The following is a 22,575-nucleotide window of genomic DNA, read 5'->3' as shown; positions in this document are numbered from 1 at the left end:
ATGTCAGCATTTCAGCTTCAGCAAGTTGGCTTTTGCTTCTTGTGCTTGTCTGACTACCCACTGTGCTCCTATAATTTTGGATGTATTCTAACATTTATCATTGAGCAATGCACCTCCTTAGAGGCAGCAGAGGGGGAAGGAATAATGCAGAGCTTGGGAAGTGTCCTCGGGAACATGAGGACAATTCATACTATCAAGTCTCTTGAGAAACTCTTAATCACTCATCTCTCAGAAAGTGTATTTTTGGTCAGATTCTGAATTTTGATACCGAATCAGTTCACTAAAACTTGTTATTATTTTAAGTTCATTTAATAACCCAAATCTCTTTACACTTTGTAATTATTTTGGACTCTACTTTAGAAATAGAAAACTCTGATTTGCAGCAGAGCCACTAAATTTTTGTCCTACAGATTAGATCCCACCAAGATTGTTCTTCGTTCTTTTAATTTAATTGTAAAGCACTTACATCAGATAGATGTGAAAATTAGGCATATATAAAATAAGCTTCTTTGCAATAATCCTAATGTAATAATAATCATCCAGCTGTTCTGAAAAAAAAAAAAAAAGAAAAATACAAAAAATATTTATTTTAGAGCCAAAAAAGGTGAGAATAATGTCCCATGGAGTAATGTGAACAAGCCTATAAAGAAAAAGCCTTGCAAGGGATACCTGTGGCTTTAGTCCAGTAAAACCCTCCTGGCTGATTCTTCCAGTAAAGTTCTTACTCCAGACTGGGATGAGGCTGTTCTGTAAGACTGTATCAAACAGCAAAGATAAAGGAATCCAAGGACAGGAAAAAAAAAAAAAAAAAAGATTCCCATAAAGGATTAAAAACAAGATCCAGATTTCATTGTATTTATGGTTTTTATGAGGGAATCGCTTTTGTTTTCATGGCAGGCGTTTGAAAGGTGAATGGAAATTGCTGTATCATTTAAAAAGTAATCCTATTTGAAATAAATTACAATAGTATTTTTTCATAAAGCAAGAAACCCATTACCATAAGGTACTTAGAAACTCGTTTTACAAGCAGTATGGAATGCTTAGTGTGGCTTCCCGGATTATTTCAATTTATCATGCCCCCAGATTAGTTCTTTTGTGGAATGATAACAGCACCAGAGTAGCTTATTTTAATTATTGGTTATTTTGGAAGTCTTTGGGACCCAGAAGTGTATCCTAGCTCAGTGACTATTGTTACATCTTCTTTTCTGCTTTGAGGAAGACCTTACACATACTCCTGATGGTGCACACCTTTAAAAATACTGCAGTTGCACACCTTTAAAAATATTTAATAATAGTAATAATGTCCCTTTTAAACTTCTTTTTTCTTTTAACTAACCATAACACATTTATAATTTATTCAACTTTATGGATTTATTTATTGCAAACTAAGAGAAAGTAATGGATTAAAAGATGTGATGAATAGAAAAGTTAATCCCTGATTGTTTTCATCCAGCCTGCAGCTGTCTGTGAGTAAATGAGCACAGCAGATTTAGGAAGCATTTGCTGTACAGAATTTACTATGGCTTCTATAGGATGGAGGTACAAAACCCAATCATATATGTAAGAATTTTGAAGCTTTCATTATATACAGATATGCAGATATTAAGTATGTTGCAAGCTGATAATCCTTTGACTGGGATAACCTATTTTTAAATCTCTCTTTTGCCTTGGTTCTTTGTGATGGGATGAGTTTTCAGACGGACTAAATGACATGGGTTGTTCTTCTTCAAGTGAACAAGGTTTGTTTTCTATTGTGCATCTTGTCCTTCAGCAGCTCTGGAGCCAGGAGTGATGGGACTCTTTTGTCTGGTTTTTGTTTGCTTTAGGAAAATGAAGCACATTGAGCTGGTGTGTGAGTTTTTGGTAGTTGATTAGCAGACTAACTAATACTTGGATACTGTTGCTAGGCTTCAAGTCAGAGTTCCTGTATTCCTCTATAATTATGCAGAGAGATGTGTGTGTGTGATGGTTTGTCTGTGCCTGCACATGGGTGTTTTTATTTTGATAGTTTTGAAAATCTGCTAATACAGTCTGTAGATGTATTCCACATAGAGAAATTGCTTTGAAATTAAACATTTTTTGAGTATGAGTAAAAATGTGGGTTTTTTTAAACTGGCATTGTGACTGTAAACATAAAGAACGTGTATTTTATTGTAGAATAAGCAGAACAGGTATTTCAGAACATGGGGATGTTAGCTGGTTTGTGGTAGAATTGCTTTTCTAACACATTTTCTTTAATTAGATGAGAGTGATTGAGGTCAGCAGTCTTGGTTTTTCAGCTGCAAGTGTTGCTATTAAATGCTGGCCAACCCAAGGAATATTCTGTTTGTTTACTTATTTATTTGGGTTTGGGGAATGGTTCAGTAATTTTGATTTTCATCAATCAAATGCCTGCAGAATACTCCTCAAGCTGGGGGAAATCAGATTGAGACAGATAACAGCAGAAGGAGGAAAAGGCAGCAAAGCAAAAGGAAAATCTACAAAACTGTCGGTAGCGTGCAGTGACTTGTTCTATTTTTATCGCTTGTAACTTAATAGAAGCAAAAGGGACAGAAACATCTATTGTAGCCCTGTGCAGTTGTCATTTGGGAGTAGCATTACCTGTTTCAAATGTTAGTGAGCATTTAATGTGAAAAAGGAATGATATCTGTGTAGTCTGGATGACAAAACTACTGAGGTGTGAATTTCCCATGTTTTAAATGCATACTGTGTGGTAGAATATCATAATCCTGTGTTCCTTTTGCAATTTCTTTCGAATATCTGTGCTAAACAAATAATTATTCCTGTGTTCATAGAAAAACACCCCTTTGCATTAATGATGTTTAGGCTGGGTTACAACCAAACAAATACTGGTTGGTATGAAATAAATCTGTCGCTATTATTTCTCTGTTTTCCTCTGAATGGTTGCAAGAAATAGAATTTCTCGTACTCAGTCTTGCTATGTGGCAGTAAACAAATTGGAAAACTGGGGATTGTGTGTTAATGTAATTACATACTGAAATGTAGGGCAGAGCTTGAAAAACTTACCATGCTTTTCCTTTTCCCTTTGATCGCAAGTTAGTTATTTCTGTGTGTGCATTGGTGGAAACCCGACAGTAATTTGCTTTATTTCAAAATTTAAACTTCATTTTCAGAAGCTGGTTGCTCTTGGCCTTTGAACTTGGGTGTATTCTGTGCATTTAGCAAGGACTGCAGGCTGAGGCATGCAAATTCTGTGCTGTGTGGCCATTTTTGAGGCTTACTTGAAATTCTCAGCAGGAAGGCGAGGAGAGAGCTGGTGCCATGTGTAAGTTCTGCTTTAAGTACAGCTGATTACAGAAAGTTCTGGACTGCTTTTGGAGACCAGCCTGCAGCGTGTCCTTGCCACCTGCCAGGTAGGCAATGACTGCCACAGCTACTCCTCGTAGGCTTTATTTTACAGACTGAACCAGAAGAGCCTGGCACTTGAGCCAAAAATAACCCACTGGAGGGATCCCAGGCTGCTTCCAGTGCCCTTGAGCTAGTTTTGGTCTCAGGCAGAATTCTGGGCTGAGCGGTGGCTGCAGGTCACACTGGCACATCCCCTGGAGATGCCTAGGAAGGTGGCAGGGGAAAGGAAGCGGGGGGTTAGCTTCGTGTTTGAGCCTTGCCCCAATCTTTACACCCAGATCCAAATGGCTGGAAGCATTTCCAGGGCCTGTAGCTCCTGCCTCCCCCAAATCTGGCTTCCAGCCAGCTGCCAGTCCGCTGGCTTCTCCTCAGCAGAAATTTCTCTCACCTTCTCTGCACCTTCCAGGCTGGGACCATTGTATCCAGCAGCTGGAATGTGCTGCTTTCAGCAGCATTCCTGTCATCAGAGCTGTCTCCTCAGAGTTGGGTCAGAAACCTTTCCCAAGCCCTTCAAGGGGTTTGGTTGCTCTAAGTACACAATCCTTTCACTAGTAGTGGCTATTTTGTCTTTGGTGGTTTTTTAAAAATAGTTTTCACTGTCTTGACTCCACTGAGGGACTGTACAGGAAAATAAAATCAGAGGTCATGTACAGAACTAGTGCACATCATGGAATTCAAAAAAGAAATAAAGCCATAAAACACAAGTAGAAAAAGTGATTTGGGGATGCCAGGGACAGTGGCTCAGACGGGGACAAAAATGGAATGTATTTTTGTATATCACACAGGTTATAAAATGAATAAGGTTAATTTCTTGCTTTACAAAAACTAATTTAGTGGGCTGTGCTGTCCTCAGAATTCTGGTGGAGTCCATAGAAGGGTAATGCCATTGAGCTCACTATGCAAGCCAAGGGTCAAGTTGGGAGCAGACAGCAGTGCAAGTACCCCAAACCCCTCAAATGCTGCAATTCTGAACTAATATTTCAGCCAAACTGGAACTTCCAATCATGATTTTCAGTTACTCACTGTGAGTGAAACTCCCAGTGCTGTTCAGCCTGGCAGCTGGATCTTTCTGACCCCTGTAGCTCCCCTTGGAGGCACTGGAAATGCTCATCAGATGACCTATCCTCAGGAATCTGCTTTCTGATTCAGCCTGGTTCCTGATCCTACACCAGGATGTCTTTGGGACACAAAGGAAGCTAGAATTAGTTAAGAAATTGCATTTGGCTGAGGGGATGTAAAAAGAAAATAGTACTTTAGAGTTTATCTCTGACCTGAAGTTTGTTCAGTCACCTCTGTTTTGGTTTTATAGGTCACAGATGACAAAACAGGAAGAGGTTTATGTGATCATGCTGTCTGACCTTCTCACGGTGCAATTACAGCTTTTATATTAACTAACTCTTGTTTGAGTTGGATTAGAACCAGGAAAAACAGTTTGCCTTGCTAAAGACCTGCAGTACTGTAAATGGGATTTGGAAAACTGTGTCCTGGTCTTGTGATCTGATGGGACTGGATCCTTTTGTTGTTCTGGGGTTGATCACGCCTTCTTTGAACAGACATATGCTGTTTCTGAAACCACTCTGGCTGCTGCAGCTGGACCCTGAGTGTGGCTGAGACTCCTCAGCTGTGCTGTGTCAGTGCCACGCTTTCTTTCCTGAGCAACTCAGAGCTGAAATATTGGAGAGTAAAAACTCTGATGTTTAAATGAGATATAGGAAACCACCACTTTTTTTTATACTGCAGTTTGATCAGCATTATCTGAGGCACCCTCTGCCAACTTTTCTCAGGCTCCACTAAAATCAGTATCCCTAAATTTGCTGTAATTGTGCCTTTTTTAAGGGGCTGTGCCCATTGGAAGTATGTGATCTGTGCATTTCAATCATGATATTATATCTATCTATATATACAGATATCTAGGTCTCAGTGTAACAGAACAGGAGGGTTTGGATGACCACACCGATATTAGGAAAGCAGCGGTCGCTGAGATAAGGGATGTGTCAATGCAGCTCTGAGATATCAAGCTGCCCAGTAAAGGATGCTACAGAAGGAAAACTGTTTGAAGAGCCTCCCAGAGAGTTTTGGTATTCCTCAAAAGTTAATGTGTTTTCTTTAAATCCTTTTTTCCACATGAGCCTCAAGAGCTCTCTAAGATGGTGTCAAATGCCACGCAGGATTTCTAACAGTGAAACCAGGTCAAAAATAGAGGTAGGACAAGTGGGGAAAGAGATGTGTGGAGGCTCCCAGGGCTCTCTATTCCTTCCATTTACAATGCTGAGAACACAGGAAAAATAGATGAAAGCACGTGAAATAAATGCTAGATTAAAAAAAAAAAAAAGGGAAAATAGAGATTGTTAAAAATAGTCAGGAATGATTCCTGAAGAAAATTCCTATGCTTCCCAAAGTAAATGCAGAGATGAATTAAAAAAAACCTAGCAAACAGACCCCTCACCAAATACCCCAAAAGCCACCCTAAAAAAACCCTAAAGAAAAAAGGGACGAGAAGGGAAAATAAAACCCCATGAAACTCTGAGTGTAATGTAGGTCCTTATTCTGAGCAATTCATCACAAACTTCTTTATGCACCCAATAATTTCCTTTCTGTAATTAGGATAAAAGTAGACCACAAAGTTAAGACTGATGGCACAGGATTGGGTTTGTAACTTGTGAGTATGTGGATTTTTATGTGCCATCATTGCTTTATGAAAAAGAATTAGGTTCAATATAACTCCATTTGGGGAAGAGAGGAACATCCATGGAAAAACTGCATCTGGATGAGGAAAGCCTTCCAAATATAGATGTAATTTTATTAATTCTCCAATTGTATTAAATATTTATATTTTTAAAGAAAAACATCCAATAAAACTAAATATTTGCATGATTTCAAGGCTACTATCTCACTTATAGATTGGTTCAAATAAACTTGAAAAGGGTTGAGTTGGACTATTCAATTGCTAATATCGGACTATATAATTGCTAATCTCTGTTTGCATTTATTTACATTGACTCCCTTACTTGCAATTCCTCTTTCTATTATGCTAAATTTGTATCGACATCATTTGTAACAGCTCAACATACCAGTTTTCAGTCAAACTCCATTATTTATAGAAATGAAGTTGATGTTATGTTTTCTGTTTAATATACAATGGTTTGACAATTTAAGAAGTGAAGCTTCACTGAAGAAATTTGTTTTAATGCCTTATAAATACTCTGATTTTAATAACAAGGTGCTACTTTATTCAGCCTCTTTAAAAGGAAAAAGTATCATCCCAGAAGCCTGTTTGTTGTCAAATTATAGATGAGGCTTGATAAAGGGACAGGCTTTGGAGCACAGGGCTTTGTAATGAGTGTAACATTTCACACTGTATTTCACACTGCTCACAATATTTCACACTGGTGCTGTCACTACATTTATATCTCAATCTCCTGGGCTGGCTCTGAAGACTCAGCTGAGTCTTTCCTGTGGAGTTCAGGATAAGTTGCAGCTTTTGCAGTCAAGGTCTTGTCACACTGTGAAAAACATTATCAGAGTAAACACTTTGAGTATTTAAATCACGTCTGCTTAGGATCTCGGACAGAGATTCCAGGGAATCCAAACCTAATGATTCTACTTGAACCTTTTATGTCATTCCCTCTCCCTTTTAATGAGCTGGTGTTTGGAGGTTTTTATTTCTCCCATTTTATTTCATTGCTGGATGCCCTGCATGGCCTGGGAGACCGTGTGGTGTCCAACAAGGTTGTTCCCTTAGCAAATCTCCATTCTGCTTTGATTTTTTTTTTTTTTTTTACTTTTTCATTCTGTGCATCTTGATAATTTCAGATATTGAAGCCAAAAGCCCGTTTTCTATTCCATTTTCTAGGTGGTGTTGCTGAAGTAATTGTTCAGAATTGTTCATAAAAGACAGAATTATGATGCCACCTTGATTCAGAAAAAGTTGCAAAGTAAATATTATCCAGCCAAGTGGCTCTAATTGGGTGCAATCCCTGCCGAATGAAAACAACAGAAGATTTATTGAACTGAAGATTTACAACATTAAGATTTTATTATCTGAGTATATGTAGAGGTATCTCTGGTTTCTGTTATATACTTCTGCTGACTCCAGAAGTCCAGATTTTGTTCCTCCTCCTATGTGTTCTCTTACCAAAAGCCCCATTACTTGATAAACTTCCATTCTCTCTGCATAATCTTTCACATTATACCATTTTCATCTTGGGAAACAGCCTCTTACATCTCTTTGGAACATCTGAGGTAGCAAAAGTTAACATAAACTCTGTGATGCGTCTTCAGTTTTAAATGTGCCTCATCAGATCTGTAATTCAACACAGACCGGTTATTTATCCTGAAGAATTTATTTGTTGCTCCTGAAAAAAAACTCACAAGTGACAAGTGCAGGCTTGTTTGTTTGTCCTTTGAGTCCCTTTCCTTTCTTTTGGCTTCCCCCTCAGCCATGAGCACTCCTGGGATTGCAGGCACCAGGGTGTATTTGTAATTTGCCCTCAGGGATTATGACAGGCTAAAATTGATGTTTTCATGTGTGCTGCTTGTCCTCTTCCTGCATTTCCCACCTATGGGAAGCCCAGTTCTTCTCCTTGTCCAGATGTCTGGGGTCACACCTTGCAAGAAACCAAAAGACAGAATTTTTGTGTCAGTTGAGATTTATCCTTCTTGTGAGGGCTAAGCTTTTTATTTTGGGTCAAAGCCTGGCTTATCTTGCCAGCTTCATTACCACTCTTGAGAATGCCAGGTGCTAAAGAGCTCTATTTTTGCTGTGCAGATCAAGTGTGTCTGGTTTCTTGTGGCCTATTTTTATATAATTCTTCATTCCATGGCTTGGAAAAGCTGTGAAGGGAATGAAGAGATTGTAAATAGCTAGAGAAAACTGCTATGATATTATTACAGGAAAATAAAGGAGAAGCTCCGTCTTTGAGATTGTATTTCTTAGAGGGCATGGAGTTAAAATTAAAGGCAGGAAATTATGCATATAAAAACAAATAACAAGCGAAACAGTACATTTTGTTAGCTATATTTCAGCAGTCAATTGACTATTTCCAGGTAATTCCATAAAAAAAGCCTTTGAATAAAGGATTTTCAAGTACTGGTGGCTCAGAAATGTCCCCCCCTTATCCACAGGTGTTCCAGGGCAATTTTATTTAGCATTCAGGATTAAGCAGTTACCTGAAGAATGTGAGATGCTGAGGAGCCTGATGCCTCTTTCTCCCTGATCTACTCAAAGGGGTTGTGCTTAAACCCTGTCAGGGGATCCCCTGTCTTAAAGATAAGCAGGAGGTAGGGATCTTGGAGGGAGGAAAGGAGATGCTCTGGACCTTTGTGATCCGCACAGGGACTCTGGTACTAACCTGGCTGCAGGGGCAAGCACTGCAGTCCTGCTCCATGGCACAGTTGATTTTCCTGGGGTGGAAACCCAAAAAACCAGCAAAGAACCACTTGCAGTGACCTGCAGTGTAGCAAAAAGGCAAGAAAAAGTTCATTGAGCTGGGACCAAGAAAAGCTTTGAGGACAATACCAGAAGTTTTTTACACATGCTCAGAGGCAGCACCTGTGAGACCACAGATTGGAAGCCCTGAGCTTAGTTTTGGACTGTGTTTAATCCTTAATTCTGAAAACTTCATAGCAGGGAGGTTGTTGGTGTAGCCTGACAGCATCAGTGTGGCTTGAGGAATGCTTGGAATGAGGTCATTGGTCTGCCCCAGCAACCCACGATCAGTCTGTGACCAGCTGTAGCATCCAGAGCCTTTTATTCAGCACCTTACCCTCAAATCCTGGATTGGATTTGTCTAACTACTAATTTCACCCCAAATAAAGATATTATCATTTTTTCAGCTGGTTGCATCTTGCCTGTTTTGGATCACTTTGCCATTTAATTGTGTTTTCTTTCCTGTTTCTTTCTTTTCTTGTCCCCTTCCCTCATTTTTCTTTCACTTCTGTCAGTGCCAGCTCTGTTCTGTATTGTACCTCTGTGCTCTCCCAGTTCTTTGCTGGGCTATTCACCTTCTGTTCTCCTGTGAGATGCAGCCCTTTCTTGCATCTGAGGAAGCTGCAGTGATTTCTGCATATGTTGATTTTTGCTTCCCTCAAGCAATTCTATACTAAACTCTTAAGATAATAGGGATAAGGAAAAACATTCCCCCATCCTAAAAGAGAGCAAGGCTGAATTCCAGCCCTATGCAGGGTAATCTTTGCCACCTTTTCAGAGTGTGACTGATCCAAAGCTAAAACTCTTTTTCTTTTGCAAACACTTCTTTGATTGGATCCAGGAACTTCCACATTTTACAAGGTCTGTGACATTGAGATTGGAGTTTAGGAATTAAAAGTAGTTAAAAGTGATTCCAAGAGTCTGGTGACTTTATTCCTTTCACTCTGTGCTTAGGACAGAGTATTTTTGATCTTTTGATCCATTAGGATAGCAATGTTTATTCAGACATCTTCATCAGCAACAGAGGAACATTCTTACATATGAAGTTAACCAAGAGAGACCAAAAAAAAAATATAGGAACTAGTCTGATATTGTCTATTTCAACTAAAAGAAAGCAATTTTCATTAGCTGGATTGCTAATATAGGACATGCTTTAGGTTTTTAATGCAGAACTGTGCTTTCCTCTTTGTCATCTTTTTGTGGGAGGTGAGGTCGAAGGAGGGGCTTATTGCTGCTTTGTGTGTGCATAGTGGGAAGATAGAAATTTTCTCATGATGATGGGATGGAGAAGATTTCTCTTTCATCATCTTTCCTGACAAAAACTGAGGCTTGAAGCCACTCTACCTCCAAAGCTGGTGGAGCTCTCTCTCCACGTGCCTGCACTGAAGGATTTCTTATGGCGTTTTTCTGTTAAGTAAGAGAAGATCTAGTTGAGTTGAAATCCCTGTGGACTAACACTGCTTCTCATCCTTCTGTGGAGTCCAGGCTCTTATCTTACAAAGTACATTTCAAAGTTATGTGCTGGCAGAAATTTTATGCAGTTAAACATAATTTTTGGCGTGTCCAGAGATTTGGAGGGAATAGTGCTTGGGAAGAAATTTTTGGTCACATTGTAGACTTCACAAAATTTGGGATTTGCTTGTTGTTTTACTTCTATTTTCTTATTTCTGGAAAAAAAAAAAAAAAAAAAAAAAAAAACAAAAAGCCAAACACTGTGGGATTATCCAAATACAGTTTGTGGTTTTGTCCACCCATGGCTGTGTCCAAATCAGCAGTTGTAGTTTATTCTGTGCCGGCTGGGGAGGTAAAAAGTTCAAATGACAAGGGGAGTTTTTCTGGTGTCTAAACTCTGTTATGCAAGTGACAAATCGAGTTCTGCATTAAAGAAGTGTAAATCTGGATAAAAGCCACTGAAATTATTGCGGATTTAGGCTAGGGCCTTATCTTAGGGTGTGTTTGGGTTTCCTCTTGGAGAAGAAAAAACACAAAATATTTTCTTTTTTTTTTTCCTGGCAGCTGCTGGACTGTGTCCTATGCCATCTGAAAGATAACTGTGCAGATTTAAAAAAATCTGCTTCTCTTACGGTCTTCTGTCCAAGTGAAAAAAAATTGAGTAAACTGGGTATAAGGAGTTGTTTAAAACCCATTTATTTATATTTAGTATTTGGTAACATCATGTTCTTGACCTAGGAAGATGAACTCTAATGGAATTCTGATATCCAAATGTTGGTGCTGATCTGGACCTGTATGTAAATTGAAATGTAAAATTTGGGGACTATTTCTGCCATAGCTGCTTTCTGAAGGAGCAAGTTGCAATGACATAAGCTTTGTATCCAGTTTGCCTGTGTTACACCAGCATATGGCTCAGACACTTTGCTCCCATCCCCAACAAAATGGGCTCCAATTTTAGAATGTCCTTTATTGCATCTCCACTTTTTGTTGTGTTTTTTTTTTTTTTTAATACTTCAAGGTTTTAAAAATTCTTTTTTATTTGCAGCATTTTAATAATCATGCTCAAGTCCATTAGGCTTTGCGGGAACTAGAAAGAAATAGGAAAACAATGAGTCATTAAAATACATAATGGGGAGAATTAAATTTGCCATTCTGGTTGAAATCCTCCCAGGCAATAAGGGAAGGTCAAGCCATCACATCATGGTGAAGAAATCTCAGAATTCTAGCAAGATTTTTTTTTTTTTCTTGGGGGGTTGTTTTTTTTCACTTTCTTTTTTTTTTTTTTTTTTTTCTTTTTCTTTTTTTTTTTTGTCAATACTCCTTAAATTTGACTTTGAGAAATGCAAGGTCACCTCTGCTGGATGTCCTTTTCAAATAGCTTTGGTATGGTGTTAAATAACATTTTAGGGTTACTAACTCCTGATGTGGCAAAATGGGAATGAGTGGCTTTTAAAGTTATCAAATCCAGATCAGTCTTTTCCCATTAGATAAAGAATATTTTCTGTAAAGCTGAATATCTTTTAATCACATAAAACTGAACACACAGAGTCAAGATTTACATGTGTATAAAATAAAGCCATTAGGGCTACCTTTTTTGTGTTGTTTTGTTTTCCCTGCAGACATGTTAAAAAAATCAGTGTAATTAGCACTGGTCCTCATGAAGCTTGAAATCAAAGTCAGATCTCTGTCAACTGATACTCAAGTTTTTCTCTTTTACTGCATAAAATTTAGGATAAGGTCATTTTAGTTGAAATGAGAAGAGAGTTCTGAAGTATTTGCAAAATACTTGGGTACATATTTAATTTCATCTATTTCTGGGATACCACTGCTTTTTATCTTGGGTCAGCAAGCAGAGGAGATTTTTAATTATTCAACCTAAATGAACAATCAGTTTAATTTTAAGGATGTGTTTACAATATGCCAGTGACATAATAAATAGCTTTTTTCACACAATTTTTTTGGCTTTCAGTCGATCTGAAATTTAGGGGTAATTTTTGGCAAGGAAATACCTCCAGTCTGTGGAATATTTATGAAAGCATCACCTGAAGGACCAAATTAGAGATAACATTCCATGGGGATGTGCTTGGGCTTCCTGGGGAAAATTGGAGATCTCTGTGGAAATCTTCCAGAAGGCCCCATGGTAGTTTTGGTCTGGATTATATGAACATTAAAAATGTCTTGGTTACTTTGTTACTTTCCATAAAGAAGGGTTACTTGGTTACTTTCCATAAAGAAGGGCCCAGCCCTTTTCTCTCTTTCCTGGGCTCCTGTTTCCCTTGGCTGAGTGGTGTCTCTTGCTGCAGAATCACTACAACACAGGGCATTTAACTCAAAATCCATGAAGGGAAATACAATTGAACTCACTAAATTCTTGCTGGAGCAATTTTTCATCACAAATTCTGTGTGTAGAATTTTTTATCATCATACCTGGAATGTCTGAAATTTAGGATTTTTTTCTTTTAGCTTTTTGATAGTCAAATATATTTCTGAAAGGACTGAAAACATATATATAACCCTAATGAATTTCTTTGTTACCTGGAGTGAGGCCTATTTGATTTTTTATTCATTATTTTACACTTTATAGTTTTATGACTATGGCAGGACTGTTTTCTGCTTTCTGTCATTTTGCAATTTCATGAAATCAAGTCTAGAGTAGCCAATTCCATCCAATTCCATTGAATTGAAAACTTCTTTGCTGTGGAAGATCTGTAGGGAAAAATGAAGCACAAACAAAACTGGAATGGTTTGCCTTAAAACCAGAGGGGTTAAAACTATTGTATTCTGATGAAGAAAACATTAATGCATTGAGTTTGCAACCACCTGAGTGTTTACAACCACTTCGATGATAATAAATTCAGGCACATGGAAATACTTCATAATATATGATTTATGTAAATTTCATGGAAAATTTATCCAGAGCAATTTGTATAAACTTGCAAGAATTATGCATCCCTCTCCTGTTCACATTAACCTGTAAGTAATGGTGGATAACTTCAATACAGCTGAGTGGGATGGAGGAAAAAATTAATTTTCTTTCTGATCTTCATGTATATTCCTAAAGAGAATAAAATGATTGCTGTAAATCATGGCCTAAGATATTTCCCATTAAATCCCAGTGCTAAAAATGAAGGTGGTGACAGCAATAACTTCTTCCCTCGCTGGAGGTTTTGTTTTATGTAACTTTATTTTGCATGCCATGGAACGAAGAGGATGCCAGTGCTAGAATTATCATGGAATAATAATAATAATAATAATCATCATCATCATCATCCTCCAGACTTTCTCAGGTGTGTGCCCAAGGACACACCTTCATTGACAAGGAGTGAGAATCTACTTGAATAAAAACTGAGCAAACTCCTTTTCCAAGCATGGCCACAGGTCAGTGCTTGTGCTGCCAGGACAGAAAGAGGCCAATTTCCAGGCACAGCCACGAGGATTAGGGTTGTAATGATTTGGCTGCTCCCACGGGAGGCTCCAGTCTTGTGGAGGAGTGTCAGGAGTTGTGAATGATCCTCGTTCTCAGCTGCTTTCCCTTGATTTGCATTTGCTTCTGAGCTGCTTAACCACGGGTAGATTATTTCAATTTTCCTGGTGAATAATGCATGAGGGTGTATAAGTGGATGTTCTTTGGCTGAGTGGGCTGCAGATTAAAAGTGTCAGCTCCTTTGCAGCATTAATGTGCATTTCTTTCTCAGGTTAAAGCTGGAGAGAACTTAGATATGCTTTTTTTGGAGAACTCCTACAAGTGCCAAAATATTGGCAACGTTTGCTTTTTCTCTTCTTTTTCACTTGACTACCTGTTATTTGAATGAAAAAGCCAGTTGCCAATTTTCCAGTAAAAGCTTATTTTCCTTGAGACTCCCCCTCAAGATTTCAATGCCACATTGTTGTACCTGCTGCTTGAGCTTCCTAGAAACTATCAGGAACAGGGTTTTTAAAAATTTGTTTCTCTGTCCCTCCTGTCAGCTCAGAGCACTGATTCCTTTTCACTTCTCCTTCTTGCTCTTTAATATGTCCCAGAGGGATAATTTGGAGTATCCTTTCCTGCTCTAGCAGCCCTGGGGCACAGACAGAGGCAATTCTTGTGTGACATGTGAAATGTTTCATGGAGGTAGAGCTAAACACATTAAATGCTGTAATAATTGAAATAACACTTCAACCCACCATGAGCCACTTATTAGAAAAACCTCTTCAAAAATTTCCTTTATTAATTTATTAAGGGGCATTTAAGTATCTTACTCTATACACTTGTTTCAGTCCTGGATTATGCAGATATTTTCTTCTTTTTCAGCTTATTGGAGAAATACCCTTTGATGCTCCAGATATCTAGAAAATTAAAGCACAGTAGTTGTCCTTGTTTGCTTGTGGCTAGTCTGTATTTATAGGGCATTTATTCAAGATCATAATTGGATCCCTAAAATGGGAAAACTCTGAAACTTATGGGCTGATCTAAACAAAATATTTAATTGGAACAGTGAAATGTGAAACCTTCCAGGGCTGTTTTAAACATTATAAATACTTTAGATAATGGTGTTCAATATGAGAGTCCTGTAGAGTGTGGTTAAAAAGAGCTTCCTAAAATATGGAATCATGCCACTGAACAAAACAGTCTTCTAAACCAGAACTCTTCCAAACTCCCCAGCTGTAACAATATTCCTTGGAATTACAGACATCCAGACATGAAGTGTAGCAAAATACGTTGTAAAACAGTGCCTTCAAACTCAGCTTGGCCTGATGTTTTAAAAGATTGAAGGAGCATGAAACTGTAAGGGCTGCATAGTAAACAAGGCACTGAGTAGTGCAGCTGTTTAAAAAGCAGATACAGATTAATAGCTATAATAACAGAATGCAATGAATATTTAAAACCAGTCCAACAAGTGTTTTGTGAACTTCTTACGGTATTTGATGCTGAAAATTTCAGAGAGAATACTTGGGCTAGTTTTGGGTTGTAAAATAGGAATTCTCAAAACCCATCCAAAGAATAACAGGGAAGAAACAGAGGGAAATCATGTTGAGGTTGTGATTTAAGTTTGAAATAATTCCAGCACGTGCTTTGCGAGCTCTTTTTGTGTCAGTGCTGCTGCACTTCCAGGGCAGGGGGTGGTGGTGGTGGTGTCTTGTCACCCACTGCAGTTGTTGGTCCCTGACCTGCACATTTGTTGCTCAAAGCAGTGTTTCTTGGCTCCAGGTATATCACTAAGATATTCCAGGCTTCCAAGTCCTGTGCCACCTTTCTGTGCCAGCCTTAATCCCATTTAATGCTTTTCCCGACCCTCCAGTCCCTCATGATCATTTCCTCATTTCATGCTCAGAGTGACAGGGGCAGCAGAGCAGGAGGAACTAAGAGGAAGCGAAATTTCTTCCTCATCTCCTCTAAATGTTTGTTCTGTCCACTTTTCCATTTACAAGTCATGCCATCAGAAGAGCTTTGCTTTTATGGATTTCTGCTTTCAAATTCTCCCCTTAACATGGAATTCTGACACCTAACTTCTTTTTGATGTTGCCTTCATTCCTTTGCCCTTCTTAAAGGATCCAGCTTCCCATATCCAAGTAGAAGTCCCTGGAATCCATTGCTGTCAGGTAAGGGTTAAACCATGGTCATTTCTCTGCTTGGGGGCAGTAGTAGAAAGGTCTAATTTTGGTGCTTTTGTTCCTGGCAAAGGTAAAACAAAGAAACATGGAATACTTCAGGAGCAGAGCTTTCCCAAAAGGAAAGACTTCACAGACCCATAATCTGTTGACTTGAGATAAACTTGGTGGTAAGTAAAGAGAATTTCTAGGAAGAAATTCCTCCCTATGAGGGTGCTGAGGCACTGGCACAGGCTGCCCAGAGAAGCTGTGGTTGCCCCATCCCTGGAAGTGTCCAATGCCAGGTTGGAGGGGTCTTGGAGCAACCTGGGCTTGTAGAAGGTGTCTCTGCCCATGGCAGGGACATGAAACAAGATGGTCGTCAAGACTCCTTCCAGCCCAAGCCAGTCTATGATTCTATTAAAAATGTGCTCAGAATGACTCCAAACTCCATATTTGGCCTTGAGAACCTTGACAAGATGGGTGGATGGAATAAAGTGGGTTTAGTATATTCATTATGATTAAGAGAATAATCTTCCTAAAATGTTTTATATTGCACCAATATATATGAAATAATTTATCCCATGAACTCATTAAATGCTGCATGACCCCATTCTCTGTGCCAAAGGGGCTGTGACTTCTTGAGATGTTTGAGAGTAAACACTCTCTTATTTTAAAAGTGGTGTTACTGCAGGGAGTACTGGATATTTAGATTGTCAAGGAAAAACAATGCAGTTGAGCACCTCGTCTCCCAGTTTTCTTGCAGATGAAACTTCAGCAGGGATTCTGTGTGCAGGTAGGCTGCTCCATGTGGTCCTACCTTCCATTTTATCTGGGAAAACCAGTAAATGTAAAGCAGAAAAAGGAGAGCTGTGGTTAGAAAACTTCGGCATAAAAAAGGGAATGTTTTATTTCCATTAATACAGATAGGTGGGTTTTTTCAGGCTCTTTTAATGGAAATGGTTATTGCTTAATGTACAAATTTATTTGTTTTAGTGTATTGATGCTTTATTGTGATTTGCAATGACTCCAAATTTCAATGAACACTGTCTGTAGGCTGGATTTTTTTTTTTAATTATTAAAAAAACCCTCATTTTTTTTTCTCAAAGTCAACAGAATTTGGGCATAGATATCCCTTTGATCATCCCACCCTTGGAATTTAATTGGGCCAATGGTCTTGATGCTGCTCTGGCTTTTGCAAGGTGTCTGCACGAGCTATGCAGATTTCCAGGGAGGATAGCTGTAGAATATACAGGCTCAAATTTATTCCTGTAAAATGTTTATAAAGAACAGTTTAGACAAGGAAAGCTTACATAAAGAACTCCTGTGGTAAGCCTACAGCAAGCCCACTTTTCCATGGACATGTGTCCAGACATCTGGGAACATGCATATCCATTTTTCATGGTGCAGTGAGTGACAGAAGCCATTTTAGAGTAATTAAGTTCTCAAAACTTGGAAGAAAATCCTTCAAATTCTCTAGAAAAGAACAGGAAATCTGAGATTTTTCAGGGTGCTGAATATTATCAAAAGCATAAAGGGAATGTTAAAAGTACTTTGTGTTGCTTTAGAGGTATTTGCTCTTCTGACCCTTTAAATCTGCTGTATCACTTTGTGGATCTGAGTTCCAGAAGTGAGTGGGATTGAGTGTTTGATTCTGGATCAAAGGAATTGTTTCCAGAATTTAAATGCATGTTGGAGCAACAAAAGCCCCACTCAGGGTTCTCTTACAACCCAAATAAACTTTTAAAATCAACAGGGATGGATTAGCTAGTATGTTTTCCATCATGAGTGTAAGACATGATTCAGATTCCTTGTTTTCCTTGATGCTTCTACAGTACATTTTGGAGGAATAAATCATAAGGGATAACTGTTGTGTATTATAATTTAATTTGCTTCTCTGTTGTTTGGAGAGACATTAAACTGGGAAGAGACATTCAGTTAAAAAATAAAAAAAGTATTATTATTGCTTATGTCACTGTTATGCCTGAAAGAAAGAAATAATTTCTCAGTGTGTAGTTCCATGTTGCTATAGGAAATTGTCAGGATGTAGATTTCTTTGGACTGGTGTTCATGAAGAGTGACAGTGCCTGGAAACTCCAGTACTGATAGGGCTTACAGCTTTTAATTTGCCTCTGCAGCCTTGACCCACTCAGAGCTGTTTAGATATTTCAAATAGCACTTTTCTTGATTTTGGAGAAGATGAGGGCAGTCTGGAGAAGACTTTGGTGAAGTCAGCATTTTAATGAACATATTTTGATTTGTCGACCCTCTGAATTCCTGTGCAGTGTCCTCTGCTCTTTGCCCAAGGTGGGAAGCTGTTCTCCATCCTGGAGACCTGGCAGTCAGTCCCCAATCTCCTGCCATTGTGTGCTCATAGCTCCCCTCAGAACTTCTTTCTCTGGTCCTCCCCAAGGTATTTTCAATGCATTTAATGTTATTTCAGCCAAAGTGTTGCAGTGCTGTAACAGGAATATTTGAAGCCTTGCCCCCGAGCCCCAGCTAAGATGAAGGAAGTTTTCAATGCTGTTTGATTAGGTTTTGTGTTTCTTGGTTAAAAGTTATAATGTAGTGGCCCTGCAGATTTAAAAAAAAAAAATATTCAAACTGTGGCATAACGAGGAATTACGGGCTGTCAGAATCAAATTGTGCTGCTTTTCCTACCATGGTTACAGGCTTTGTAAAAGAATGTATAGGTGTACTTGCTCTGGTTTTATTAGAAGGTGAAAATTATCTTGAGGACTGCTTAGCTCTGCTTAGTTTTATGACATTTTTCTGTTCTTGTCAGAAGCTGCCATGACAATTACTTAACAAAGAATTAAAATCTCAGGGGTTCCTAAATCTGCTCCATCTTTAACTGATAAATTGTTCATAAACACACAGTATGCGGCGTCACCATTCATCTATTAAAAAAGCACTGAGAGCTCATCTAATTCTTAAAAGGATGAATGTGCAGAGGAATTCATACAAAATATTGAAAATGAAAGATGCAAAACCGGTTAAAAAACCAATCTACAAAAGTGCTAGTCCTGCTTCCACTAATTTATATTTGTTTGCCAGCTTTGAGCTGATCTAGGCTTGACTTAGCTGGTGGTCTAGCAGTTCCCTGGGCCCAGCAAGCTCTTAGACCAGCCCTCCCTGTCTCAGGACACAGTGACTGAAGTGTCCCCCTGTCCCAGGCATCCCTGACTGATGGGACTGAGACCCTCCTGGGGGGCTCTGGTTTAGTTAGCACAGCTTTGAGCAGCACCCAAAGGAAGGAGCATTTGCCTGAAGTGGATTTTGTCCCCTTCTTTTCCACGTCCAGCGGCCAGAAATTGTAACAAATGAAGAAGGAGGAGCCTGGCAGAAGCCAATGGAGGCACGGTTTCATAAAGGAAGCATTTGGCCCCACCGAGGCTGGGTAGTCACAAATCCTGCTCAGTTATTGAAAACAAGTGACAACTTCCCAGTAACGGCTTCCAAGATGTGAAGAGCCTCCTGCATTTTCAGGAGCTTCTCCCTGGCAGTGAGGGAGGTTACACCAGGACACATCTTTTGATATCCTGTGACATTATGCAATGCACCCATCACGTTGCATCATCATTGAAATGCTGCTCAGATAACGTCTTTGCCTTGCATTAAAGCTTAATGACAAAAAATTTGAAATTGTAGCATGAAAATAAACTGATTCCTACCAGCCCTCTTTCTGTACTGGTTTGAAAAGCTTGGCTGGAGATGGAAACATTTCATCTTGGCTTTTTTTAAACCTTTTTAACCTTCTCAGTGTTTATTTTTTCAGAATTTGGGTGGAGAAATAAGGTTTCCTAAAGATCTGGAGTAGTACAACAGCCAGTCAAATCTTATTTTTCTTTCTTTCTGTCTTCTTACAGAGTTTTGTGTGTGTTTGCATCCTGTTTAGCCTTCCATCTCTCATTTAAATTTTCCCCTGGGAAACTTTTTGCATGTTGCAGTGCCCCTCATTTTTGAAACTTTGAACCAGTAACATTTTGATGCCTTGGGAAGATGTAATAGGATTACCAAATTAAAAAAAAAAATTAAAATTTGAAGTCTTTTTTCATGGTAGTCCTTTTATGCTTGAATGGAGACTATGTTCAAGACAGCACCCAAGCTCCCAGGTGATCACAGCAAGTCACAGGGTGGTACAAATTCTGCTTCTGTGGGGTTTTTTGTCACTGCTTTGGTGGTTTTTACTCCACTCTGCATTTCTCTCCATGTTTGCTTCTGTGTAATGCCTGTGGGGAATTTCAGCAGTGACTTGCACAGTGAAACAGCATCAGTGAATTATTTAAAATAGGTATAGTCACTTTAGTGTGATTTAATAATTAAAAACCCTTTTAAAGACAAAGTCAGCTCCACAGAGGGCTGGGGTAAAGAACTGAGAACCTTTGTTGGAGAACTGGTGGCTGTGGCCAGGAGCCCTGAATTTTATGGATTACCATGAAATTGTCACCTCTGACAGCTACAGGAAGATCCTTTCAAGTGGCTTGAAAGTCTCTGGTGGCTTATTGACTTTCTTATCACTCAGTAAATTCAGACAGAAATTATAATTGCACCTTCAGACTGTTAAAACAATATCTCTTTCTTATTTCCATCGCTCTCTTCCAGATAATTGTTTAATGATGTAAATTAAGAACTTGGATCTGTAATATTAAATAAGAAAATGTTATTAAAACCCCAAGCTTTCTATATAAAATGTGAGATTTTAACTCTTGCTGTGGACATATGCATATATATAGAGTTAGAAAAGCCTCTGGCTAGCAGTTTTTTTTCTACATCCCTGAGAAGACCAGTGTAAATTGGGATGTTAGCTTTGGATTACAAACAGCTTCATTTAGGGAACATGCAGAGAAAGGTATTGCCTGAGGAGGCAAAAATATTTTATTTCCCTGAGAAAACAAAGTGGTTGCTATGGGACAGAAAATGATCTAATGATGGCTTTCACAGAGACATCTAACTGGACAGAATATTCAAACCACAGTGGGGAAAATGTTGGTTTTTCCACGATATATTTGTGGAAGATTTTTCTTAGTGTAGATCTGGATGCTTTCAAGAAAAATGAAGAAGTGGGTCTTTTTCCATAGGGTACGGTTGTTTGTTTTTTTTTTTCTTTCCAGTCCTCCTACATTATTCTGCAAATGAAACATATTTATTTAGTCAAACTGGTTTTAAATACATATGGAGAGAATCCCAGTATTTTTGAGTGCTGAATGATGATGTTTTGAGGGGTCACCAAGTACAAATAATGTGGGGGGGTTTTGTGTGTGTAGCAATATAAGGAAAAATCTAAGCAATGAATAAAACAAATGAATTTAACGACAATTAAGCACCATGTGATGAGGGGCATAGAAATACCAGATCTATACAGGTAGTTGGTGCCCTAATGCTGTAAAAAAGGTATATTTTAGAATGTTTGGGGTTTTTAAAATTGATTTTAGGTCTGTGCCCCAGTGAAGTTTATCTTTCAGAATTCAATTAAATGGAATTAGAAAACTCCTTCAGCAGCAAATCCAGAAATCACACATGAGCCATGTTCCCTTTTGCTCTTTGGTCTGGGAATACACACAGCAGTGCTTGCTGGATTTTGCTCTAGCACTAAAGTGCTTTTGTTATTTACATGAATTACTTAGCACTTGTACTGTTCTAAATATTTGAATGTCCTTCCCAGCTTATTAAGGACACTAATTTTAATGCCTGTAGATTAGTAATGAGTAAGTGCCTTCCTAAAAAAAAAATTACTCTGTTCTTGAAGGAAACAAAACCTAAAGTTGTTTTATAATACCTGTTCTCATTCCTTTCATCATTTTATTCCCCATGCTATCTTGAGGACCTTAGAGGTCTTTATTATCCAAAGAAATTTCTGCTGTGGTCATGCTTGAAAGTGCCACTAGCTGTGTGTGCCTTGCATGACTGCATGCAAAAATTGCTGCTTTAGATCATCCTGCTTTTGGCAGGAGTAGCTGAGGATGTCATCTCACAGTGTGATCAGCCTGCTGGGATCCTCCCATGTTCCCTGGGAGCTCCTAGCATGTAGTGTCAAGCTAGGTAAGTCTTCCTTCTGCTAGTTAAGAGCTTTTCCTCAGTGTGCTGTGTTTGGAAAGTTCCTGAGCCCACTGGAACAGGCACCATTTGCTGTTGGGCACAATGGTGATTTCTGTCCGTGATGTGTGCCTGTGCCTGTTTGCTCAGAAATACCCATCTGTGATTATCACTATCAGTATTAAATCGCTCTCTTGTTTTGATTTCCTATCTCCTTTTCTATTTATTTTTGTGCTGTTTAAAACTGTTCCCTAAATTTTGTCTCATAGTAAGCCTTAGATTTCTGTTTAACAACTTCAGCCCTCCCCTCACGGTGTCCTTCCTCAGTTCCTTCATTTCTGGAGCAATGGTGTAATTTTCTACCAGCCAGTTTCCTGAATTTTCTGCCCTTACACTGCCTTTGCATGCAGTTAAATGCTTATGGGGTCTATTCATCACTGCTAACCCAGTCCTAGGCCCTGCAGCTTCTTTTCTCCTCTGCTTTTCTCCTGTAGGTATTTGCATGTCCTTTCTTTGCAGAGCTCCCCATTAGTGAAGTTGTGTTTCTCACCTGGCATTAACAGTGCTGTGTTGGGAGGTTTGTTCTGTCCCTGTCTTCAGGCATCACCTGCTCTGGGTATGTACTGAAAATGCTGAATACTGAGAGATGTCAAGGTATAAAAGCCAAGAAAATGGTGGTATGGTGGTAGTTGGGAGACAGCTGCTTCCCCCTCTCCTTTTTC

At 38.9% G+C, this 22,575-nt stretch overlaps 1 protein-coding gene and 1 long non-coding RNA gene across 6 annotated transcripts in view; one reads left to right on the top strand and one right to left on the bottom strand.

The window, feature by feature from the left end:
* The window catches only part of SHANK2 (SH3 and multiple ankyrin repeat domains 2), a 266,084-nt gene that overhangs the window by 54,549 nt on the left and 188,960 nt on the right, over positions 1 to 22,575 (top strand). For 2 of the 4 annotated variants that reach the window (XM_068194245.1, XM_068194250.1), the window contains one exon: positions 15,779 to 15,829. The exons of the other annotated variants lie outside the window; for them this stretch is intronic. In XM_068194245.1, the coding sequence (XP_068050346.1) occupies positions 15,779 to 15,829 (51 nt within the window). The remainder of the gene's footprint in view (positions 1 to 15,778; positions 15,830 to 22,575) is intronic. 4 annotated transcript variants of the gene reach the window in all.
* Positions 14,471 to 18,126, bottom strand: LOC137476154 (uncharacterized). Of its 2 annotated transcripts, XR_011000276.1 has the most exons (4): positions 18,084 to 18,126; positions 16,561 to 16,649; positions 15,738 to 15,902; positions 14,471 to 14,575 (listed from the first exon to the last, which is right to left on the bottom strand). It is a non-coding gene; the product is annotated as an uncharacterized lncRNA (long non-coding RNA). The 2 variants fall into 2 exon arrangements; XR_011000275.1 differs by lacking the exon at positions 18,084 to 18,126 and having other exon boundaries at positions 16,561 to 16,699.

This window comes from Anomalospiza imberbis, chromosome 6, assembly GCF_031753505.1.
Source record: "Anomalospiza imberbis isolate Cuckoo-Finch-1a 21T00152 chromosome 6, ASM3175350v1, whole genome shotgun sequence".
NCBI lineage: Eukaryota > Metazoa > Chordata > Aves > Passeriformes > Viduidae > Anomalospiza > Anomalospiza imberbis.
Note: the sequence above shows the minus strand (reverse complement) of the source record. Positions and strands in the feature narration are given on the sequence as shown.